At 41.3% G+C, this 20452-nt stretch overlaps 1 protein-coding gene across 1 annotated transcript in view; it reads right to left on the bottom strand.

The window, feature by feature from the left end:
• Nucleotides 1-17447, bottom strand: part of WNK1 (WNK lysine deficient protein kinase 1) — a 119953-nt gene extending 102506 nt beyond the window's left edge. Inside the window, 2 exon segments of the mRNA XM_087968580.1 lie at nucleotides 15696-16438; nucleotides 16441-17447. Coding sequence (XP_087824706.1) covers nucleotides 15696-16438; nucleotides 16441-16531 — 834 coding nt within the window. The 5' untranslated portion in view covers nucleotides 16532-17447.
• Nucleotides 17448-20452: the final 3005 nt, after the last annotated feature.

Genomic DNA, 20452 nt, shown 5'->3' with positions numbered 1-20452 from the left:
CATTGTCTTCATGACTAACACATGGTGACCAGCCACCCTGTTCCGGAAGTGTTTCAGGGCTAAGAAAATAGCCCTGAGTTCCAGCCAATTTATGGGGCACGTCCTTTCTGACTGTGACCAACACCCCTGGGCTATTTCCCCCTTCAGATGGGCTCCCCAGCTGTGGAGACTGGCATCTGTGGTGAGCCAGATCCTGTCTGGCTCCTTGAAGGGAAGACCCCTCTCTAGAGCCTGGAACTGCCACCATGCGAAGGAGCGAAGGACCTGAGAAGGAACCTGTACCCTGGTTCCTGCCCATTGAAAGGAGAGCAAGAACCACTGGAGTTCTCGGGCATGGAGACAGAGCCACGGGACAATCCCAATCCAGGAGATCATCTTTCCTAGGATCTGGGACAGTAGAGACAACGGAGCAGTGCTCTGACGCCGAATCTGACTGATGCCACTGTGAAGGCTCTCCCCTCAGTCCGGGGAGAGGAACATCTCACAAAGTGACATATCTATAATCGCCTCAAAGTGAAGTAACCTGGTCGTTGGGGAAAGGTGACTTTTCCTTAGGTTGATCAAGAAACCGTGGTCTCTTAGGCTCTGCAATGAGATGTGAAGGTCGCGATGGGCCGAGTGGGTTGAATGCGATTGAATGAGTATGTCGTCCAGGTAGCACTGGACCCTCACCGGTATGGTGCGAAGTGAAGTTGCCAAAGCTGCCAAGACTTTCGTGAAGACCTTTGAGGCTGATGAGAGACCGAACGGTAAAGCCTGGTAATGGAAATGGTTGTTCTGATAACAAAAACGGAGAAACTGGCGATGATGAGGCCAGATAGGAATGTGGAGATAAGCCTCCATGAGGTCTATGGAGAGAGGAAGTCACCCTTTCGAACACTCTCAAGGATAGAATGCAAGGTCTGCATCGTAAAACACCTATATGGGATAAATTCATTTAAGAATTTAAGGTCCAAGATGGCTTGCCACCCCCCAGAGGCCTTTGGGATCACGAAGAGTCAAGAATAGAAGCCTTGCCCTCATTGATTTTCAGGAACCGGTTGAACAGCTAGTATGTAGACGAGATGCTGGATTGCTGATTCTGTAAGGGCCCGTTTAGAGTGATCCCTAGAGGTGGGGCAGCGAACAAACCATCGTGAAGGTGGGGAGAGAAACTTCAGTTGGAGGCACAACCTGACTGTCCCAAGAACCCAGACATCTGATGTAGACTCCTTCCATCTGGAGGCGAAGAAAGCCAAATGGCCTCCAATGGGGGGGGGAGATGGGGCACCTATTTCAAGCGTCTGAATGAACGACCTCCTCCCCCTCAAAAGGGCCGTTTACTGGGGGCCTGTTGCTGTCTGCCAGAAGCTTCAGGACACTGTTCTTGGCGAGCAGGAATGGACCTCTGACCTGGAGCTGGTTTTGGGTCTGAAAGACAGGGGGCAAAAGTATGGCCCGGTGTGATACTCAGACTTTCTCCCCACTGAAGAGAGGACCTTCATCTTGTCCTTGGTCTTTGTCAAGTTTGGTTCAAGGACATCGCCAAATAGCTTATCGCCCATGCATGGAGCCGATGCCAACTTCCATTTACGGCGGGAGTCGGATTGCAAGTTGCGTAGCCAAAGTAGCCACCTGGCTGCCACTGAAGCCATGGCCCCGGAAGCGAACTTGGCTGAGCTCAGAGTGGCGTCTACCGTAAACTCTGCCACCGCAATGATCTTATTGAGATCTTGGTGTGCTTCGAATTCGGTGGCTGAGAGCCTCTCCTGAAGCTGGTAAAGCCAGCGCAGTGAAGATCTCGTAAAAAACGAGGCTGCTGTTGATGCTCTAATCGCCCAAGCTGCTGCCTGGTGAGTGCGCTTGAGGGTTTGCTCAGACCATTTGTCTTCTGCCTTGAGCACATCCTCTGGTTCGGTGGGGGTGCCTGAGGAAGAAATGCCACCACCGGAGCATCCACCAAAGATACCAGCTGGGCATTGGCCAGGGATGGGCCCACGTTATAGAATCGTCTGTCGTGAGATGGGTGAGGCCCCGCCCCTGGAGAGGTGCACTCATTGGGGAGGGGCGGACCTCCGTATGCACCACTGGCTTGGAGAGCAACGAATCAGTGTGGCCAAATGTGGTAGCCTGTGGTTCTGGGGCTACCTCTTCAGGGCTTAGCTGTGCAGTAACCAAAGCCTTGTGTAACAGAGGCTTGAATAAGGAAGGCCTGAAAACCCCTGCTGAGGGGGGCTGATCAACTCCTCTTCCTCAGTCTTCTTCCTCAGCCATATTGGGGTCTATGAGTTCTCCTTCCTCTTCCTCAGAATGAGTAGAGCGACTATGGCCAGAAGCCTTGGTCTTCCACTTTTTCCTCCCCCCACTCCGAATGGGAGGGCTGGAAACAGAACTGCTGTCTGGGAACACCCTTCTGAGAATGGGGGACCCCTTGGGGAAAACCCTGATGTAACAAGGACATGCCTTCCCCTTGTGAGTGAAGGAATTGTTTAAATCCTTCTGCTAGGCCCTGCCTTATGGTTACAGAGACCATTTCCCTAAGGTCCTCAGGCCTATTCTCCTCAGGACGTAGGTCTACAGCTGTGGGGGTGTAGGTTGCTTCAGGCCTAGGCCGATGCCCCCATTGAGTCCCCTGACTACTGAGGAAGGAAGGGCCAGGCCCCCAGATAGCCTATCTAGAGGAAGGCCCTCAGGGAACATTTTTAATTATTAGTAATGATTTATAAAAATATAAGTGAGAAATATGGAAAAAAAAGAATTAACTATGGAAAGTTTATAAGTGTTCCCAAAGCAGTATGATATTCAATTGAAAAGAAATGTTAAAGATGTTAAGATTTTAATGCATATTAATGATAGAATTGAATTGGAATGGAATGTGTTTTATTTACATATATATATTTTTTCTTTTTAAGAATATAGTGTCTGTTTTAAGAATGTACCAAGCAGAATTCTATTGGAACTTATGTATTATATTGAATGCTATAATCTTAAAGCTATACATTGAAGCTTAAATAAGAGCTTGAATGGATAAAATTAAAGGATATAAAGGTGTCATATTCTAATTGGTAACTACAGGGAAAAATTTGCTTAATAAGAAAAGATAATGTGAAATTGTAACAAGACAGACAAAAGTATAAATATAATGATTTGAATTGAGATAATCAAAACAAAGTTGAGAAAATTAGAAGAGGGGAAAAACTATGTAGAAAATATAAAATGGTAATAAGATATGGAATAGAATATAAAAATGAGCATGAAATTGAGTTTTGTGTCTGTATGAAGAAGTGATAACCTGGGACCATGCTATTTTCAAAAAAGATGTTTTATTTGTATTTTGTTTTTGTGAAAACCCAAATAAAATTTCAAAAAAAAAAAAAAAAAAAAAAAAGGAAGGCCCTGATCTGCTTACGTCCTGGGAAAACTGTTCTAACTGTTCTTCCCCCACTCTCTCTAGGGACCAAGCTAACAGGTGGCTGTGAGCAGATTCACCCCCCTTGGAAGAAACTACAGGGCTAATGTGCACCTCCCCAGAGTGAGAAGCATGTTGAATCTGGGCCTGCATCTGAACCTTTTGAAAATTGTTCCTTAAGTGCTGCATTGTAGCAGCCTCTCTGTTAGCAGAAAGGCCTCTTTGTCTTTTCTTTTTCCTCAAAGGAGCTTGGGAGTCTTACAGTCCTTTGGGGTCAGGTTGGGGGGCTTCTCTCTCCATCTGGATAACAGAGCAGACACCAAGGGTGCTGTGATCTTCCCCCATGTAGGTGCTACCTGTTGCCTAGGCCAGGCGAGTCAGGAGACTGAGGCCTTGGGGAAGCACTTTCCCCCAAAACAAAATGGCCACCCAGCAATTCTAAAATGGCCATCCGCCATGTACGGTGGCCCTGGGATGGCCTAGCCACCATCTTCGTTCTTAGGCTCTTACCAGGCCCTGAGAGATCGAATTAAGCCAGAACAGCTGAGAAGCAGTAGGAACGAAGCTCCGGAGTCAGCTGTAAAGTGCCTTGGCTGGCAGCAGCAACAACGAGGTTGCGATCAGTGAGGCTGCATGGGAGGTTCCTCCAAACGTTCCCTGGGTCCGCAGTCCTTGCGCAGCAGGGCTGAAGCCTCGGCACTGCAGGACAGCAGATCCCCGCTCTCCTGGAGACAGAGCTCTACCGGATCTCTGGGAGCTGGATTTTAAATTTATTACTGTCTCTTTGAGTTCAAACTTTTCCTTTAGCTGTTTAAAAGCACTTCTTCCAGAGAGTATGCTCTCAGACAAGAAGCTGAGCCAAAAGATGGGCGGGCCAGCCAGAGACTGGCTTTTTATATTGGCAGACTCAGCTCTATGACATCAGAAGGAGGAGCTTAACCCATTCCTGGACTCTCGAAGCAGCGTATAGGAGAAACAGAATGACCACAGGCAGCCAAAAAGCAAAGGGAGTGATTTCTGACCTCCTGCTGTTTTCCCCATTGAATTTCTTTGTGGGAAACTGGCAGAGAACATTGGATTCCTTCCTTCCTTCTTTCCTTCCTTTTCTTCCATTGTTTCAACAGACTATTTTCAAGGAGAATATCAGGAATTGCTTTGAAATCCCAAAGCAATTGAATGACATTCATTGAAATAGCCAAGAAGGGAAGAAAAGTCAAACCCATGAAAAACAAAAATCTGAACGTAGAATTTCAGACAATTTATAGAAAAGACAAGGAAAAGTGCTATAGCCAAAAGCACTGAAGATTGAAACAAATAGGGAAGAAAAAGAAAAGTCTTCCAAAACTTGTTGAAACTCAGAAGGAAGTCCAACTTTAGATTGGAATGCTAAGGAACACTAGTGGACAGACAGCAACTGATTAAAAAAAAATCAAACATAGAAGAAATACCCCAAAATTCTGTATGGTAAAGATCTTAGTACTCAATATACTTTACAAGATGTCACCATTTACAAGAACCTCAGATACTAAAGAATTACATTAGATTAGCATTCCGGTTATTACCAACAATTTTTGGTAATTGGAACTCAGCAATTTTTGCTTGAGCAGGGGAAATTGGACTAGAAGACGCCCAAGGCCCCTTCCAACTCTGTTATTCTGTGAACAATTTACGGAATAACTACAGATATATGGCAAACAACAGAAGAATCTGTAAAGGTTTTAGCCAAACTAACCCAGCATATGTGGTGAATACAATGGAAGAGATGAATTTATATACCAATACCAAAGAAAGGAGACTTGCACAGAATGTGCAAACTATCAGACAATATCCTTGATTTCATATCCTAGCAAAATAATGCTTAGGATAATCCAGATTAGAGTCCTATATGGCAGTGATCCCCAACCTTATTTACGCCGCGGCCCGGTATCCCCAACCTTTTTTATGGCGCGGCCCGGTACCGACATCAGCTGGGCGCCGCCATCTTGTTTTGATGAAAAAGTGCTTCCGGTGAGCTTTCTACCCGGAAAAGCTCACCGGAAGCATCAAAACAAGATGGCGGCGCCCAGCAAACCAGCGGCCCGGTAGGACTTGTTCCACGGACCGGTACCGGTCCGCGGACCGGTGGTTGGGGACCCCTGCTATATGGAAATGGAGATGCCAGATGTTCAAGATGGTTGTAGAAACTGCTGAGAAAAAAACATTATTGCTGATTCATGCTGCATTAATTGAGAAAGCCAGGTACTATCACATCACTGATTATATAGATCTTTAATTGTGTCAACCATGTCAAGATGTCTAATGTTCTGAGGAAAAAAGAAACCCCAGAACTTTTCATTGTCCTCATATGAAATCTACACATAGAATAGGAAACTACAGAACATGGCAAAAGTGATTAGTAAATCAATAAAACTGTAGTTTTTCTTTAATTATTCAAATTAGATGCTGAGGGAGCATACATTGAGGGAGACTGAATGGTTTTACTACTGGAGAAAGAAATATAAGCACCTGTGCAAATTAACTATTAATGCTAGTAATAAAAGTGAAAGAAAAAAATGAATCTAATATTAAATATTTAAAACCAATTAATAACAATAACCACAGCAAACAGACTTAGAACTGGTAGTAAAGATATTGAAATGGCTTCTGCTTTTTAGGATCAAATATTAACAAAAAATTAGCCAGCAGTGAAAAAAAATACACTGATTAGTACTTAGGATTAATAATGAAGCCCTGGAAAACATATAGTAGGATAGGAATGGAGCCTTGGAAAAGACATTCAGAATCTATGACATAGCCATGTATACAAAGATCAGGCCCTTGCAGGTTTTCCTTGTGACATTCTATGGAGCAGAACTGAATTTGGAAGAAGCAGGAGACTACTGATTCCTTACAATTTTAACATTGGGGAAAAGCTCCTGAAAATACTGTGAATAACCCACAAAACAAACAAATGGATCATAGAATAAATCAGCTTAGAGCAGGGGTCCCCAAACTTGGCAACTTTAAGACTTGTAGACTTCAACTCTCAGAATTCCTCAGCCAGCACAGCTCCTCAATTCTGGGAGTTGAAGTCCACAAGTCTTCAAGTTGCCAAGTTTGGAGACCTCTGGCTTAGAGAAACAGCAATTAAACACAGACGCATCCTGCAAGACTTTCAATGTATCTCTAAACACAGTCAACCTCTGCTGAGCTGAAAAGGAGATGAAAGCAGAAAGGAACAGAATAACACAGTTGGAAGGGACCTTGGTAGATCTTTCAGTCCAACCTCTGCTCAAGCCGAAGACCCCTATACATTTTTGGAATGGCTATCCAATTTCTTCTTTAAAACCTCCAGTTATGGCACACTCACAACTTCTGAAAACAATCCACCCCACTGATAAATTGTTCTCACTGTCAGGAAATTTTTTCTTGGTTCTAAGTTGGCTCTCTCTTTGCTAAGTTTCCATCTGTTACTTCATGACTTGCTTTTGAAAATAAGTTGATCCCCTTTTCTTTGTGGCAGCCCCTCAAATATTGGAAGACTATTATCATGTCACCCTGAGAGGACAGGTCATTTTGGAGAAGGTCCATATGGTCACTAAGATTGAATGCTGACTTGATGGCATATAATCATATAAGATGCTTATGTTTCTATTAAACGAACATGAGCATTTATTTGCATAGATACAGAAAAAAGTTCATTTCTAATCCAAGCATTCACAATACATCTAATTTGTCCAATGTACAACTATTGTTTCAAATAGTAAAAAAAATGTTTCAGTGTACAACTATTGTGAAACAGGCTGTTTTCTAATATTTTAAAGTGTTTTGAATGTGGACCTGAGTAATCAGAGTTCAGGGACAGTTTTAATCCAAGCTAAAATATTTTGTTGTGTTTGGAACAAACCATTTCCCAGTTAAAACAGCAGTTTCATACAATATTTGAAATGAGATGCTTTGCAAACTTTGTGTGCATAACTTTTTGAAAGCAAACATTGTGCACATCCCTAGTTATTTGCTATATAATAGAAAATCACAACTTTACTTAAAATTCTCAAACTCCTTTTTGAAATCTTTAACATATCCAATACTGGACAATGACTCGGTTTTCAAGAAATATTCTTACTTATGTCTTTCATAGGTATATAAGAAGTCAAAACAAAGGCATTAAGAAATTAATTTGATGACCAGAAGTTTTAAATAAACTGCATTTGTACTATAAATACTATTAAAAAGAAAATATAATTACTATAACAACTAGTTTCCCTTGCCGAGGCAAAGAAATTACATATTATTTATTTTGGTGATTCAAATCATTATTTAAAATTTTGCATGACACCTGTAAGTAAGATAATTGAGTGTCAAGCCAAATTTTGTTTACTCAACAAAAACACATAAAAGTAAAATTGGGCTTGTAATTAACTACTCTCCCTGTCAATAGTGACATGTTAAGAGTTCCATCCACCCAGTGTAGTTTCTGCTCAAACGCAAAGCGTTCAGTCAAAACTAATACTAAACCATAGTTACAATATATTTTTTTAGAGGCCTCCAAAATTTGTGGTCTCTCAACCTTCCTTCTCCTTCAGTACAGCCTCCAAATTACAAATTTCTGTCCTTCATTAATCATAATTTGTCAGTTAACAAATTAAGCTATAGTTAGTGGGGAAACTGCATTATTGTTAGCTTGTTTTTACTAAACAAATTAAGTTTAAACTGCTGTTTATTTAAGTACCAGCAACAAAGCAAGCTAAGTGTTAGGTTCCAAGTAATGCAACCATTACAAAACAGAACCCAGGCTTCCATATCCATCTTCACAGCCACATCAGGGAGGATAGTATGCAATCTATAAGAGTTTAGTCTCCCAAGACAAATTTAATGATGTGTTTATATTGTGTGTGTGTGTGTGTGTGTGTGTGTGTATTGTGTGTGTGTGTGTGTGTTTTCTTGTTTCCTGAAAAGATGAGGAGGAGGAAACAAAAAGAGGAAGGGTAAGCATCCTGCCCTAGTCTTCAAAACTCAGACTGGGCATAGAACAGCAAAGCTATTATAATTTCCATCAAAGGGTTGAAACAGGAAAGTCTTATTCCACCATATTAAGGATAGAAGGAGGATCCCTCAACAAACAGCAAATATTTGTCTATCTTTTGGAAGCAAAAAAATGGAAAAGGAATGCAGCAAAAATGGAAGAAAGGATTGAAAGGTACCAATGAAACATGACATGAAAAAGGGACACAGAACTGTCGGAAAAATGGGCAAGAAAGGGAAGATACAACAACTTCCAATATTTTATTTCTAAATGTAGAAGAAACTAATTAGAGAATCAGTAATAAGAATGCATATACAGGTTTAAAATTCTCTGCTGAGGCATTTTTCCATATTAAAATGTGATATATTTTCCTCAAATCAGTATTTTTCATGTAGCACTTCCATATACATGCAGCATTAGGCATAATAATAGAATACAGAAAATCTGTCTCGGTTTTCTGCTTTTAACAAATATTCAGCAAGCTACTTTAACCTTACTTTTTAACATTTTATAATGTATTATTTTATACTATTCCTTCAGCAGGGCTACACACTACTTCATAAGAAAACATGAATATAAATAATCTTAAAGAAAACACCAGCATAAAATCAACAATCCTTAATAATGTATAATATATGAATGAGACAGGCAAAAAAAGCACAATCTTTTCTTAGAATAGATTGTTACCTCACAAATTGGGGAAATAGATATAAATTGTCAGCTAAAATAAAATACTATGGAGGCAGCTGCTTTTGCCTTGGGAGAAAATTCCTCCTTAGAGCACTGTCCGTCTATTGGCCACTTCATTGTGTGTCAAACTACTCTATAAAATCACAAGAAGGGATTCCTCAACTGTACAGAGAATATTGTGTAAGATTGAGTCTTAACTATTTGGTTTCTAAACCGTATATACCTTTATAAGCTATTTCAACAAACTAAACTGGACCCAGCAGTGAACTAGTGCTTTCAGAACTCATATGGTTCCATTTAGCTGTTAACTATCAAATGCACCATGCACGTCAATCAAGATTTTTAGATTTTAACGGAAGTCCTCAATTCTGACAAGCAGATTAAATTTACTATTTCTTATAAAAAATACTGGCATTATTTTAAAAGTAGTTAATTTCCTCATATGTGTGCTTTTATATATTAAGAAAATAATGTTCTACTTCACCAAAAAATTATTCAATAAAAATAAAGATCAGACTTCACTGCTTTTGACTATAGCCGTTGTTTTATTTACACGAAAAAGAATCAACTGAATACTTCATTTTCTTCTGTCTTCAGGAATAAATTTACCATTATAATATTTACTCTATATTATATATAGGTTCAAAGAAGACAAGCTGCTGTGCAATTCACCTGTGGACAGAGGTGGCTCTGCAATCCCAGCCTGGAAGTGCAGAGTGTAATTCAATGGGGATACTGGAAGTCCATTGTTGTAATAATTATAGATGTTACTTGTTTTCTGTCAATTTTTGGTGATGTCTATCTTCAAAGCTAATGGAGGCTTCATAGCAGAGGGCTTGCCAGCCAGAGTTTCTAGTTGGTTTTGCTGGGTGTAGGGTTTCTTTCACATTCTTTGTAGTGCTTGCATGGACAACCTCAAGATCTCTCCCTAGTCTCCAGTACATCATAGAGCAACTGGCAAGACATAAGGTGGTCACCCGTTCTGATAATCTTCCCACCCACTGCATATGCATTCTGATAGTCAGAGATTCAATGCTGATGGAATTCACACAATCCAGGAGCTCCAGCCTGAAGACATGGTCTTGCCAATGAATGAAGAAGAGAGAACTTGTGTGAAATTTCTCCAATTGTTTGATGTATGTGAAAAGTCCAGGACTCATAGGCAGAGCTGCACAGTCACTTATATAGTGGGAGGTGCAGCATATAGATTTAATAAATAAATCCATGTAGGAGAGAAGAGATAATACAGCTCTATAAATTTTCAGCTATGTGGAAATACAGATATTATGCTGATTGAGCACTCCAGGATGCAACCGCCCTTGATCCTGGCTGGCCTTGCTGATCCTGGAATAATTTATCTGAAGATCCATCACTTAAGATGATGCTTCCAAAGTATGTTATCTGGATGTCATCCACAGTGATTTTTTGTTTTATATGGTTGATACATGGCATGGGCAGGTAAAGTACTTCAGTCTTGTTCAAGTTGACAATCAGGTCGAAGATCAGAGCAGCATCTGACAATTTGTTCAGCATCAACTATAGATCAACAGGGTTTCTTGAATGACTATGTGGAGATATGTCCCTGAATTCAAGCAGAGATTAGAAAGCAATGTAATCAGTACCTGATGTACACTCCTTTCTTCAGACTCTGGACAGCATGTGACAACATGCAAGCAAATAACAGATTGAATAAGACTCGGGCTATGACACAACTGTGCTTACCGCCCAGTAAAAATGGCAAATGAAGTTGACGTATCACCACTGTAAATGACTGGCCCAGTCATTCTGTTGTGGAATAGCTGAATCAACTTGATGCATTTCCTCAGGCATCCATACCAACTCAAGTGGTTCAGAGAGTTATCCTGTTTACAGCATCAAATGCCTTTGTTAGGTCAATGAAGATTTGAGGTTTGTTCTGCCCAATGCACTTGTGTCATGGTAAGTCTCACAGTATTACTGAATAATTAAATGCTACTTAACATTTTATAAATTTATCCTAGTATATAATAAACCAGATACATTATTGGACTTAAATGTTTTGGTCTCTCAACTAACTAATTTCCAATAGTGCAATGGGACTTTCTGTTCATCTTCTATCTGCAGCAGTCCCCCTGTAAAATCCTGATGTGCAATACAGGACCTCCAGGGGAGAATTTGAGGAGATATATTCAGAAAGTCTATGGATGGCTGTGTGACATACTTGTCCTCACTTTCATCAGCAGAAACTAACTTCTCTAACAAAAGTATGGTATTAGATTTAACCTATAGTTCCAAGTTTGTATAAGCTACCTCTTTATTATTTTTAAAAATCAGTGCTGCCCAATATTCTTGAAGACCATTTTAGTTTTTAAGCAGCATAACCTATAAGTGTATTCCAAAAGATAAGTTATAGCCAGATAAGAAAAATTGATTGAGACAAAGACATTGAATTAAAATTATTCAAATATTAATAATACTTTTGATGTGGATTCACTTCATATTTCAACAGATTTCCACATTTAAAATAAAGCAATTTGTCAGATGAAAATAATCCTAAAATTTTCAGAAGTACATGTGTTCTTTCCTCCTGGCATCCTCAGCTGTAATGCAAAGGGACTCTGACCTGTTTCCTGCACAACTCAGCTATAAAAGAAAATCAAGAATGCCCACAAGTGAATGATGGGATGTAGTGTTTACTAGCTGACACCTATCATGATTCCTTAACCTACAAGCAGTAATTCTGTATGATTTTAGTGAAACAGGACTGCAGAGAAAAGTACTCAAGCGGGAAGGGAGGGGGCAGGAGTTATAGTGGCATTTATTTATTCAAATTTGTTATAGCCCAGTTCAAATGGATTCTGGTTGATGTACAAAACTGGGTGTGCCCACTCAGTGCCCACCCAGAAGCTGCCCATCGTAGCCAACAGACTTGGACTTCAGAACAGAACCTCTTATCACTCACCCACTTTCATTTCATAGGAATACATATGCAATCAGGAGTCACCTGAAATTATACATAGACAGCGGATGTGTAAAGCATCTCTCTCTTTTTGCTTTCTGAGGCAAGAATTATTCACTATTTCACCAAATACAAAGGATATTGTAGGTGAATTGAGAAGAAGAATAGAGAAGGGTGGGGGGGAGGGAACAGAATAGGATAACAAGCCACTAATAAAGAAGCCAGGATCAGATTGGAATGGATTTATTGCTACTCAAACCTGCCCCACAGAACTGCACTTCTCCTACTGCATCTGGCATCCTATCTTGCATACCACATAATCCCCAAAAAGCTGATACAACCTTCTCAATTATTGATGATGCAACTGGATAGCATGCTGCCAAACTGCTAAAATTCAAGAGGGTGTCAGGATTGCACCAGTTTTACATACAAATATATAAATAAAACATTTTAGACCATTCTACAAAATGTACCTTGAAGCCTATTTTTAAGATATATATTATTTTAAAATAATTTCAAAATAATTGAAACCTTTAATAGAATCTTCTATCTTCTTTCAGTTTTCAGAAGAATGTTTACTTTTAAATTAAAAGAAACTGTAGTTGCAAAATTTAAAGTTATCATTTGATATTCTCATTATGAGGTACTTTATGAAAAAAAAGTTAGTTCCATCATTCCAACGTAAGACTTGCTGAATGTTATGGGTAAGAGGCAATGTAAAAATACAAGTAGAGCAAATGTACTGGTATTTGAAAATAGAAAATTGTAGCATCTGTACAATTAAATCTCAGTTTTCTTTTTATGTTAATTCATCGGTATGGCAGCAATTCTAATAGTGCATACCAAGTAATTACCCTGTTTTTTTGGTCCATAAGATGCACTTTTCCCCCAAAATGTAGGTGGAAATTTCTGTGCATCTTATGGAGCGAAAAATACAGGCCATGGCAGCGTGGTCCTTTTATAGAGCTGAACCCCGCCTCTTTTGTCTTTGTCGTTGCTAGTTTTCCTCCTCTAAACCTAGGTACGCCTTATGGTCAGGTGTGTGTTATAGTGAGAAAAATACGGTAATGTTGCTAAATAAAATGAAAATTCAAACAAAACCTCAAATCCTAGGAGATAAGCCATATTACTTTTCACCCAATGTAAGTTGTTTGATAATAAATTACGGTAATCTACCTTGAAATACAATTTCATTTAAAATCCAAACTTTTTACATCATGGTCAAGCTCTTCAGACAAACTAGATCCAATAGTAGTTTCACCAAGTTATTAAAAGCAAGTACATCAAGGCATAGATTCTAGGACTGGGTGCATATCCAATTGCTACAATCTTTTATGTTCCCCAAATTACTCTGTGTTCAACTAGCATAAGTGATACAGGTAGTCCTTGACTTAAAACCACAATTGAACCCAAAATTTCTATTGTTAAGTGAGACATTTGTTAAGTGAGTTTTGCCCATTTTATTTTTCTTGCCAGTTAAATGAATCACTGCAGTTGATAAGTTAGTAACACAGTTAAGTGGATCACTTTTCTCCGTTGACTTTGCTTGTCGAAAAGATGATCACATGACCTTGGGATACAGCAATGGTGATAAGTATGAACCAGCTGCTAAGCATCTGAATTTTGATCACATGATCATGGGGCTGCTACAAAGGTCATAAGTGTGAAAACTGGTCATAAGTCACTTTTTTCAGTGCCATTGTAACTTTGAACTGTCACTAAATAATTGTTGTAAGTCAAGGACTACCTGTATTCCACAGAAATTACCAATTTGCACACTTGATTCCTGCTTCAAAGGACTTTAAAAATATAGAAAGTTAAAAAAGAACACATCCTCAAACCATCATCCACTATATTGCTTACCATAGACCACCAAGAAAAAAATAGATGGCCGATTTGTAACTAAATTGTTGCCACAAGTCAGGTGTTGGTAATTTATCTGAACACTTAAACACTTGACTTACATGTAAATCACCACTTTAGAAATCCAAATGCCATATAGAATTGTGGAAAGAGAAATACAAGAAACCTGTGAATAGCCGTTCTAATTTCTATATTTGGATCAGATGGATAATCTGTTAGCTATCCTCACCATTCATTAGCCTCTCCATCTCCCCTCCCCTACCACATTTGATTTACTCTGCCCGTTTCAAAATTGACCCTGAAACTATTTATCCAACCTGAGAATTCTATACCCAATCAATGATGATTAACAAGACGCTTTCTAAAAAGCCATATGTGAATATAACCTTGGTAAGACTGCTCATACAAAAATGTGCAAAATATACTTCAGTTAGCAATTACGGTAAATGAGTGAATACAGAAAATATTACACTTTGAATCTTGATACAGATTCACTATGCCTTTCCCTAATTTCACAAATTATTATGGAATCAAGTATATCATTCCATCACAGTAATTAATTTTGGTTTAAAAATAAAGTACCATGTGCTTAGCCTGCAATTTTGCAACCAATTGTAGCTGTACAGGCAATTAATTTATTTATTGGATTTATATGGCTGCCCATCTTTCAAAAAGGGACCCTGGACAGCATACAATTAAATAAAAATATATATAGAAGCAATCATTATTAAATATACAAAACAATCATTAAAAATAAAAAGGCACAGGAGAGAGTGGATACTAACTACAATGATGGAGCATCTTAGAATTTCACTGGTACCCGGGGACCCTCCAGCCTGATAACATAACCTGGTCTTGAGGGACTTCTGAAACATTAGCAGGGATAGAGCAAACCTCACTTGTGTGTGTGTGTGTGTGTTCTATAAGGTAGGCACCACAACAGAGAAGACTTGCTTCCTGTGACTTACCAAGAACAGGATGGGCAGATATTATCATCAGGGAAGGCAGCTCCTCAAAATAACCCAGTCCCATATCATGAACTGGCTATAAAAGTTGCCAGTTTTCCCATATTTTAATTGAAGATCCTGCTAATTCTAGGGCTTTCTGGCATCAGAAAAAGTTGCACTTTCCTTAAAAATTATGGTAATTTTTTACTTTCTTAATGTGGTATTCTTTTGGCATACATCCACCCAACAGAGAAACTTAAGCAAAAGCGAGGTCCCCAGCAAAGGGCAGAGCACTTAGTGATATTACTGGAAGAACAGTAACTTCATCAAAAACCTTAATTCTTTTTTAACCCCTTATTTTAAATGGGAATAATTTTGAAACAAAATCAAAGCTTAAAAATCATATTCCACTCCCGATTTAATTATCTCTGTGCAGCCTTAATATATATGATAGGAAGAATTCAATTAGGTACTCTCAACTGCTAGGTTTCCATCAGCAGAAAAAGAGAAGGCGGTTTTTCAGCAATTCTATTTCCTTCCTAAAGTCCTTCAAATCTACTCCACGTGGTCACTTAATATCTGAGGCAAAAGGGGGAGAAGTGCAGAACAGCAGAGAGAGAAAAAGGGGAACTGCTAAAAATCTACTCCTTTTCTTTGACAGTGTGTTTTCATCAATCAAAAGAAATTAACTGAATTCCAACTTGAGTCCAAATTAATGGTTACTAAATCATTTACCACATACATAAAAATAGGCTATATAAAAGTTTGGAAAAGTATTATCTTCCACATATGGCTTATTGGAATACTACCCTTGCCTTAGGCCTACCAACTCAGCATCAAAAAAACGAATGCCGACTCTAGTACCTGCAGCTCACACCAAGCAACCTCCACTGTGGTCTCAGTGTCTAGTCCCTTGTAGACAGTCTTGAAGGAGCCTCGGCCAATCTCAATGTCAAACTTCAAAAAACGACCATCTGGAGAGAAAGCCACGGCTTTGGTCTCCTGCTCCTCGATATCTTCTTGCCGCTTACTCCGCTCTTCCTGCAGATCCCGGGCCGAAGCGGTAACGCTTCCTGCCGTACTGGTAGGTGGCAGTGCAGCAGCTTCAATCCCTTCCTCCTTGGCTAATAGGGGGCCAACCTCCTTGGCTACCAAGAGCTCTGGACCAGACGGCACTTCTGCGGCTGGAGGCAGAGGTGCGGGCGGCTGTAGTAGCAACGCGGGAGCCTGGCTGGAGGTGACAGAAGCGCCGGCTGCCTGGATGACAGACTCGGGAGGAGAGCCCAACACCGGCGGGATGCTCCCTCGAGCAGCACCGGCGGCGGCGGCGGCGGCAGCCGGGGGAGGAGCCGCAGGCTGTAGCCGCGGAAGGTCCAGAGCGGTCGCATTCGAATCGCAAATGACGCTCCGGCGGAAAAAGCGGTGTTCCGTGGCCGCCGCACCACGGCTGTCCTTGTCCATGGTGTGTCGGCGTCGCCGGTACTCCTCGCTACGGCAATTGGCCCCTTCCGAACCTTCGGGATCTCCCGGGGCGGACGACGTCCCCGCAGCGGCCACCCCGAGCTTCTCTCCAACGGAGCTGTCCGAACTCGAGCCGTTCTTGGGCGGGGAGGCGGCGGGGCGAGGAAGCGAGGAGGAGCAGCAGCAGCAGCCGACGCCGACGCCGCCGCCCCACCGCTCTCCGGAGCGCCCGCTGACATGATGTCGAAGGGAGGCAGGCGCAGCAGGGCGCGCAGCAGTTGCCGCTGCAGCAGCTGACGCGAGGCCAGTCAAGGCGAGGCGGCGAGCGCGCCCAAGAGCTGCTCGGAAGGCGGCAGAAGCGGCGGAGGCGGCGGTTCTCGGGACTGGTGGTGGTGCTGCTGCAAAGGCGGCTCCCGGAATCTCCGGGCGGTGTGGAGCAAAGACGACGGCGAGGCGACTCGTGGAGTGGCTGGCTGGGCCGGCGGAGGCGAGGTGGCTCCCCAGTCAGTGTCCGCATCCATCCTGCTGCAGCGGGGAGCCGAACAGCAGGGCCGACATGGAGCAGCAGCGAAGGTGGGGTGGGGGAGTCAGAGGAGGAAAGAGGCCGGGAAGGAGCCTTCGGCAGGCCCCGGACCAGCGGGGTGGGGTGCGCGGTAAGGGCAGGCCCGTGGCTGTCGCGGCCGCGCGCGTTCTCTCGCCCAGCTCCTTGCCTCCCTTGAAGTCCGGCTCAGCCGCTCGCTTAGGCTCCTCCCCGGCCCGTCCTCGCCGCCGACACCTCTTCCCTTCTTCTTCCGTTCGTTCCCTCGCGCGATGCCGGGACGCCCGCCGCCCCTCCTCCTTTGGGGCTTCGTTCTCAGCCCGAAGAGAAGAAGGCCACCCTCCGATCGGAGACCGCCTGGCCTGAGGGAGTGGGAGGAGAGGCGGGGAAATAACCCAGAAGGGGCGCCGCGCCTGCCCAGCCCTGCCTGCCTGCCGCCGGAGCTTCTTCACGTCCGTCCTTCCCTCCCACTCGTGAGGAGAGTGGGGGATGGGCCTCTCACTGCCACCTCTCCCGAGTGAGGGGGGGAAACTGGCCGCGCTAAATGGCGACCGCCCCCGAAAGACGCGCGCACAGCGACACTCTCCTTCCCTCTCGCTCGCTCTCTCCCTGTCCGCCAGAGAGCGAGAGACAGACTGCGAGGCCACGCCCCCCTTTTTCCGTCCGCACTCCACCACGCCTGCGTCAACGCTGCTCCTCCTTCGGGGTCTGCCTGGGAGATGTAGTTCTCGTCTCTCTCTGACGCCTCGAGCCACGGCGCGGCTTACACTTCCCATCATGCCTGAGGAAGAAGGCGAAGGCTAACGTGCAATGGAAAAGTGGTACTTACGGTTTTTTTTTTTCTTCTTCTTCCCCGAGATCACCTGATGCTTCTCCCTGCGTCGCACTACATGCAATGAAAGTGCGACTACTGGCGGCTTTGGGAATGATTATCAATGGGTTACTGCTAGAAAAAACTCAAAAGAGTTTCCCATCATGCTTCGCTTCACTATTTCTTTTTTAATTAGAATGCAAACGTTAAAAATGGCAAATAATGTTTTTTCATGTATATACTCTACGAGAAACGGTGGATTGGTTTAAAAAAATGGTTTTTGCAATTCGAACAAATTTCAGTACAGTCACAGACCAGCATTACAAATAAAAGCATTAAAAATAAAAAACTATATTATGGTTAGTGATAAGAGTATCTGTTGCCAGTTCAATTGCCTAATTTGACATTCAGTGTAACAAAGTAATAAAACGTAGTAAAATACTTTGTAATTTGCTGATTTTAAAACCATTATTTGGTAAAGCCTCAATTAACCATGCTTATATATTTTTGAAATCTGAACATAAATTTAGGTGCCATTTCAATGTACATGGACTGTTTTTTTGCATACTAGGACTAACACAGGATTTCACTTTAGAGAATAAAGAAAAAGAAATATACTTTAAAGTTAATGGTGTTTAGTAACCCTCCTGGGAACAATTTAGTAAGCTTGAGGTGGAATCTGTTAAAGCAAGCCAAGGTCATATTAGATTGCTTAATCTTCTTCACATGTTAAATTGTGAATTAGCAGTATTTGTTTCCTTTGATGACAAATCTTCAGGAAAGAACAGTAAGAATCTCTGCTCTTACTGGAATAAATATCGTATTCCAACATTGTAGGAGTAGAGCTTAGTCTATAGTAGTCCAAAATCAGAAATAACTCCATAGCAGCTTAATGCCTCTTGATCAATTTTTTTATTTTAGAAAAAGTACTACCAATTCCTTCCTATTCCTCCAACATATTTCAAGTCAAAGAAGAGTAGTACATTGCAGGATATCCAATAATAACTTGCTCTACTAGGGAGTTAAATTTAGTCCCTTCACCCACCCCCACCCAAAAAACCCCACCTTGGCCTGACTATTTTTACTAACAAATCTTGAGGGAAACATAAACTAAGACAACCTGTTTCATTTTGTGAGAAAAAGCTGGAAAAAAGGATTTAACAAATATAAGCCTGTCTATTACAGAAAACAATTAAACCTTGGCAACATAACATTTTTCCCAATAGAATGACTGGCTACACTACTCAAGTTTTGCGTGCTGCTATCTGTATCAATCTAGAAAGGGACTATGATTTAATGAAGCCTTCCCAGTACTATGCTAAGATTTGGTGAGTGTGCTATATTTCTACAGTTGTTTAGACCAGTTAGTGTGTGACCAAATACTTACCAGTAAAACTTATTTGGACTATGTACATGCTAAGAATAGGATCAGTCTTATAGAGATAGTCCTTGACTTATAAGCATTTGTTTAACGACCATCTAAAATTACAATGGTACTGAAAAAAAGTAACTTATGATCCTTTTCACATCTGTTGTAGCATCCCCATCCCCACATGATCAAAATTCAGATGCTTGGCAACTGGCATATATTTATGACAGTTGCACCATCTTGGAGTCATGTAGTCACCATTTGTAGCCTTCTCAGACAGCTTCCAATAAGCAAAGTCAATGGCGGAAGCCAGATTCACTTAATGACAAAATGATTCATTTAATTGTCTTGCTTAACAATGGAAATGTTGGACTGAGTTGTGGTTGTAAGTCAAGAACTTCTATAGAAAAGCTGTTTTCCTGAATTCCCGATTAAGTATCCTTTGTATTTTTTTTTCAAATCTAATAGCATTTTTTTCAATATAACTTTTACATGGAATTTCCATGGAAAGACAATATTTGGCTTTGAAAGTTGAATTTTGATGATTCCTCAGTGGCAATGTTACAGAATAATTACTTCCATATTTTTAATAAATTGCTCATTTACTGTAATGAATGTATCATAGATCTGAATTTGTTCTTTATGATTTCATCAAAATTTAAGACCCAGCCCATGTTTTATAATTAAATATATTCTTGCTTGATGAAGTTACAAAGATCTATAGCTACTTCAGCCTGCCTTTTTTTTTTCAGGCATCTCACCATTTATTTAGTGTTGCCTGATCCTCAGTAGACTTGTGGATGACCAAGAAATCAGGAAGAGGGGCTATGTTTCAGGAATAGAAGTGCCTGTCAGTGCAAAAATTTCAAGATGAGCTTGTGATTAGAATAATCAGCTATATCAATATGGATAGTTCTACTCGAGGACATAGGCAGGCAGCTGCATTTACATGCTAACATACAGGCAGCATACATGCTAACATAGATTAAACTAATTCTGCAGCCAGTAGTGACTCTGGCAAATAGTGCTTCTGTACAGGTTTGATGCAGGAGAACACACAATTGATAGAGTTACCAGTTTTGGATTTTTATTCCTCCAAGTATCACTTGCCAGCAAGAAAAACAAGCATACATTTAATGAAGAGAATCATGAAAACCATTCAACAGGCAATCTTCGACATCAGAATTTTGCATATGGCTGTCATACAGCATAGTCCACTTAGGTGGCAGCTTATCAAGAAAAAAGCAACCGGAAATCATTTACAACCTGTACTCCAGTTCCAATCAGTGCAACGGAGATGTGATCCATTTTAAATAAAATGCAAGGTCATTACTGATGATGATGCATTCTGATCGACATAAAACAATATCAGGTCAAGCACCATGCACGGTGTCATGGAATATATCCCACTGTCTGCAGAAAGGTTTATTTTGGACATTTTG

The sequence above is a fragment of the Notechis scutatus genome, chromosome 6 (assembly GCF_049901735.1).
Source record: "Notechis scutatus isolate UNSWTSFEM ecotype Mainland chromosome 6, rNotScu1.2, whole genome shotgun sequence".
In the NCBI taxonomy this organism is placed as follows: Eukaryota; Metazoa; Chordata; class Lepidosauria; order Squamata; family Elapidae; genus Notechis; species Notechis scutatus.
The sequence above is the reverse complement of the archived record's forward strand: the minus strand, read 5'-3'. Positions and strand labels throughout refer to the sequence as shown.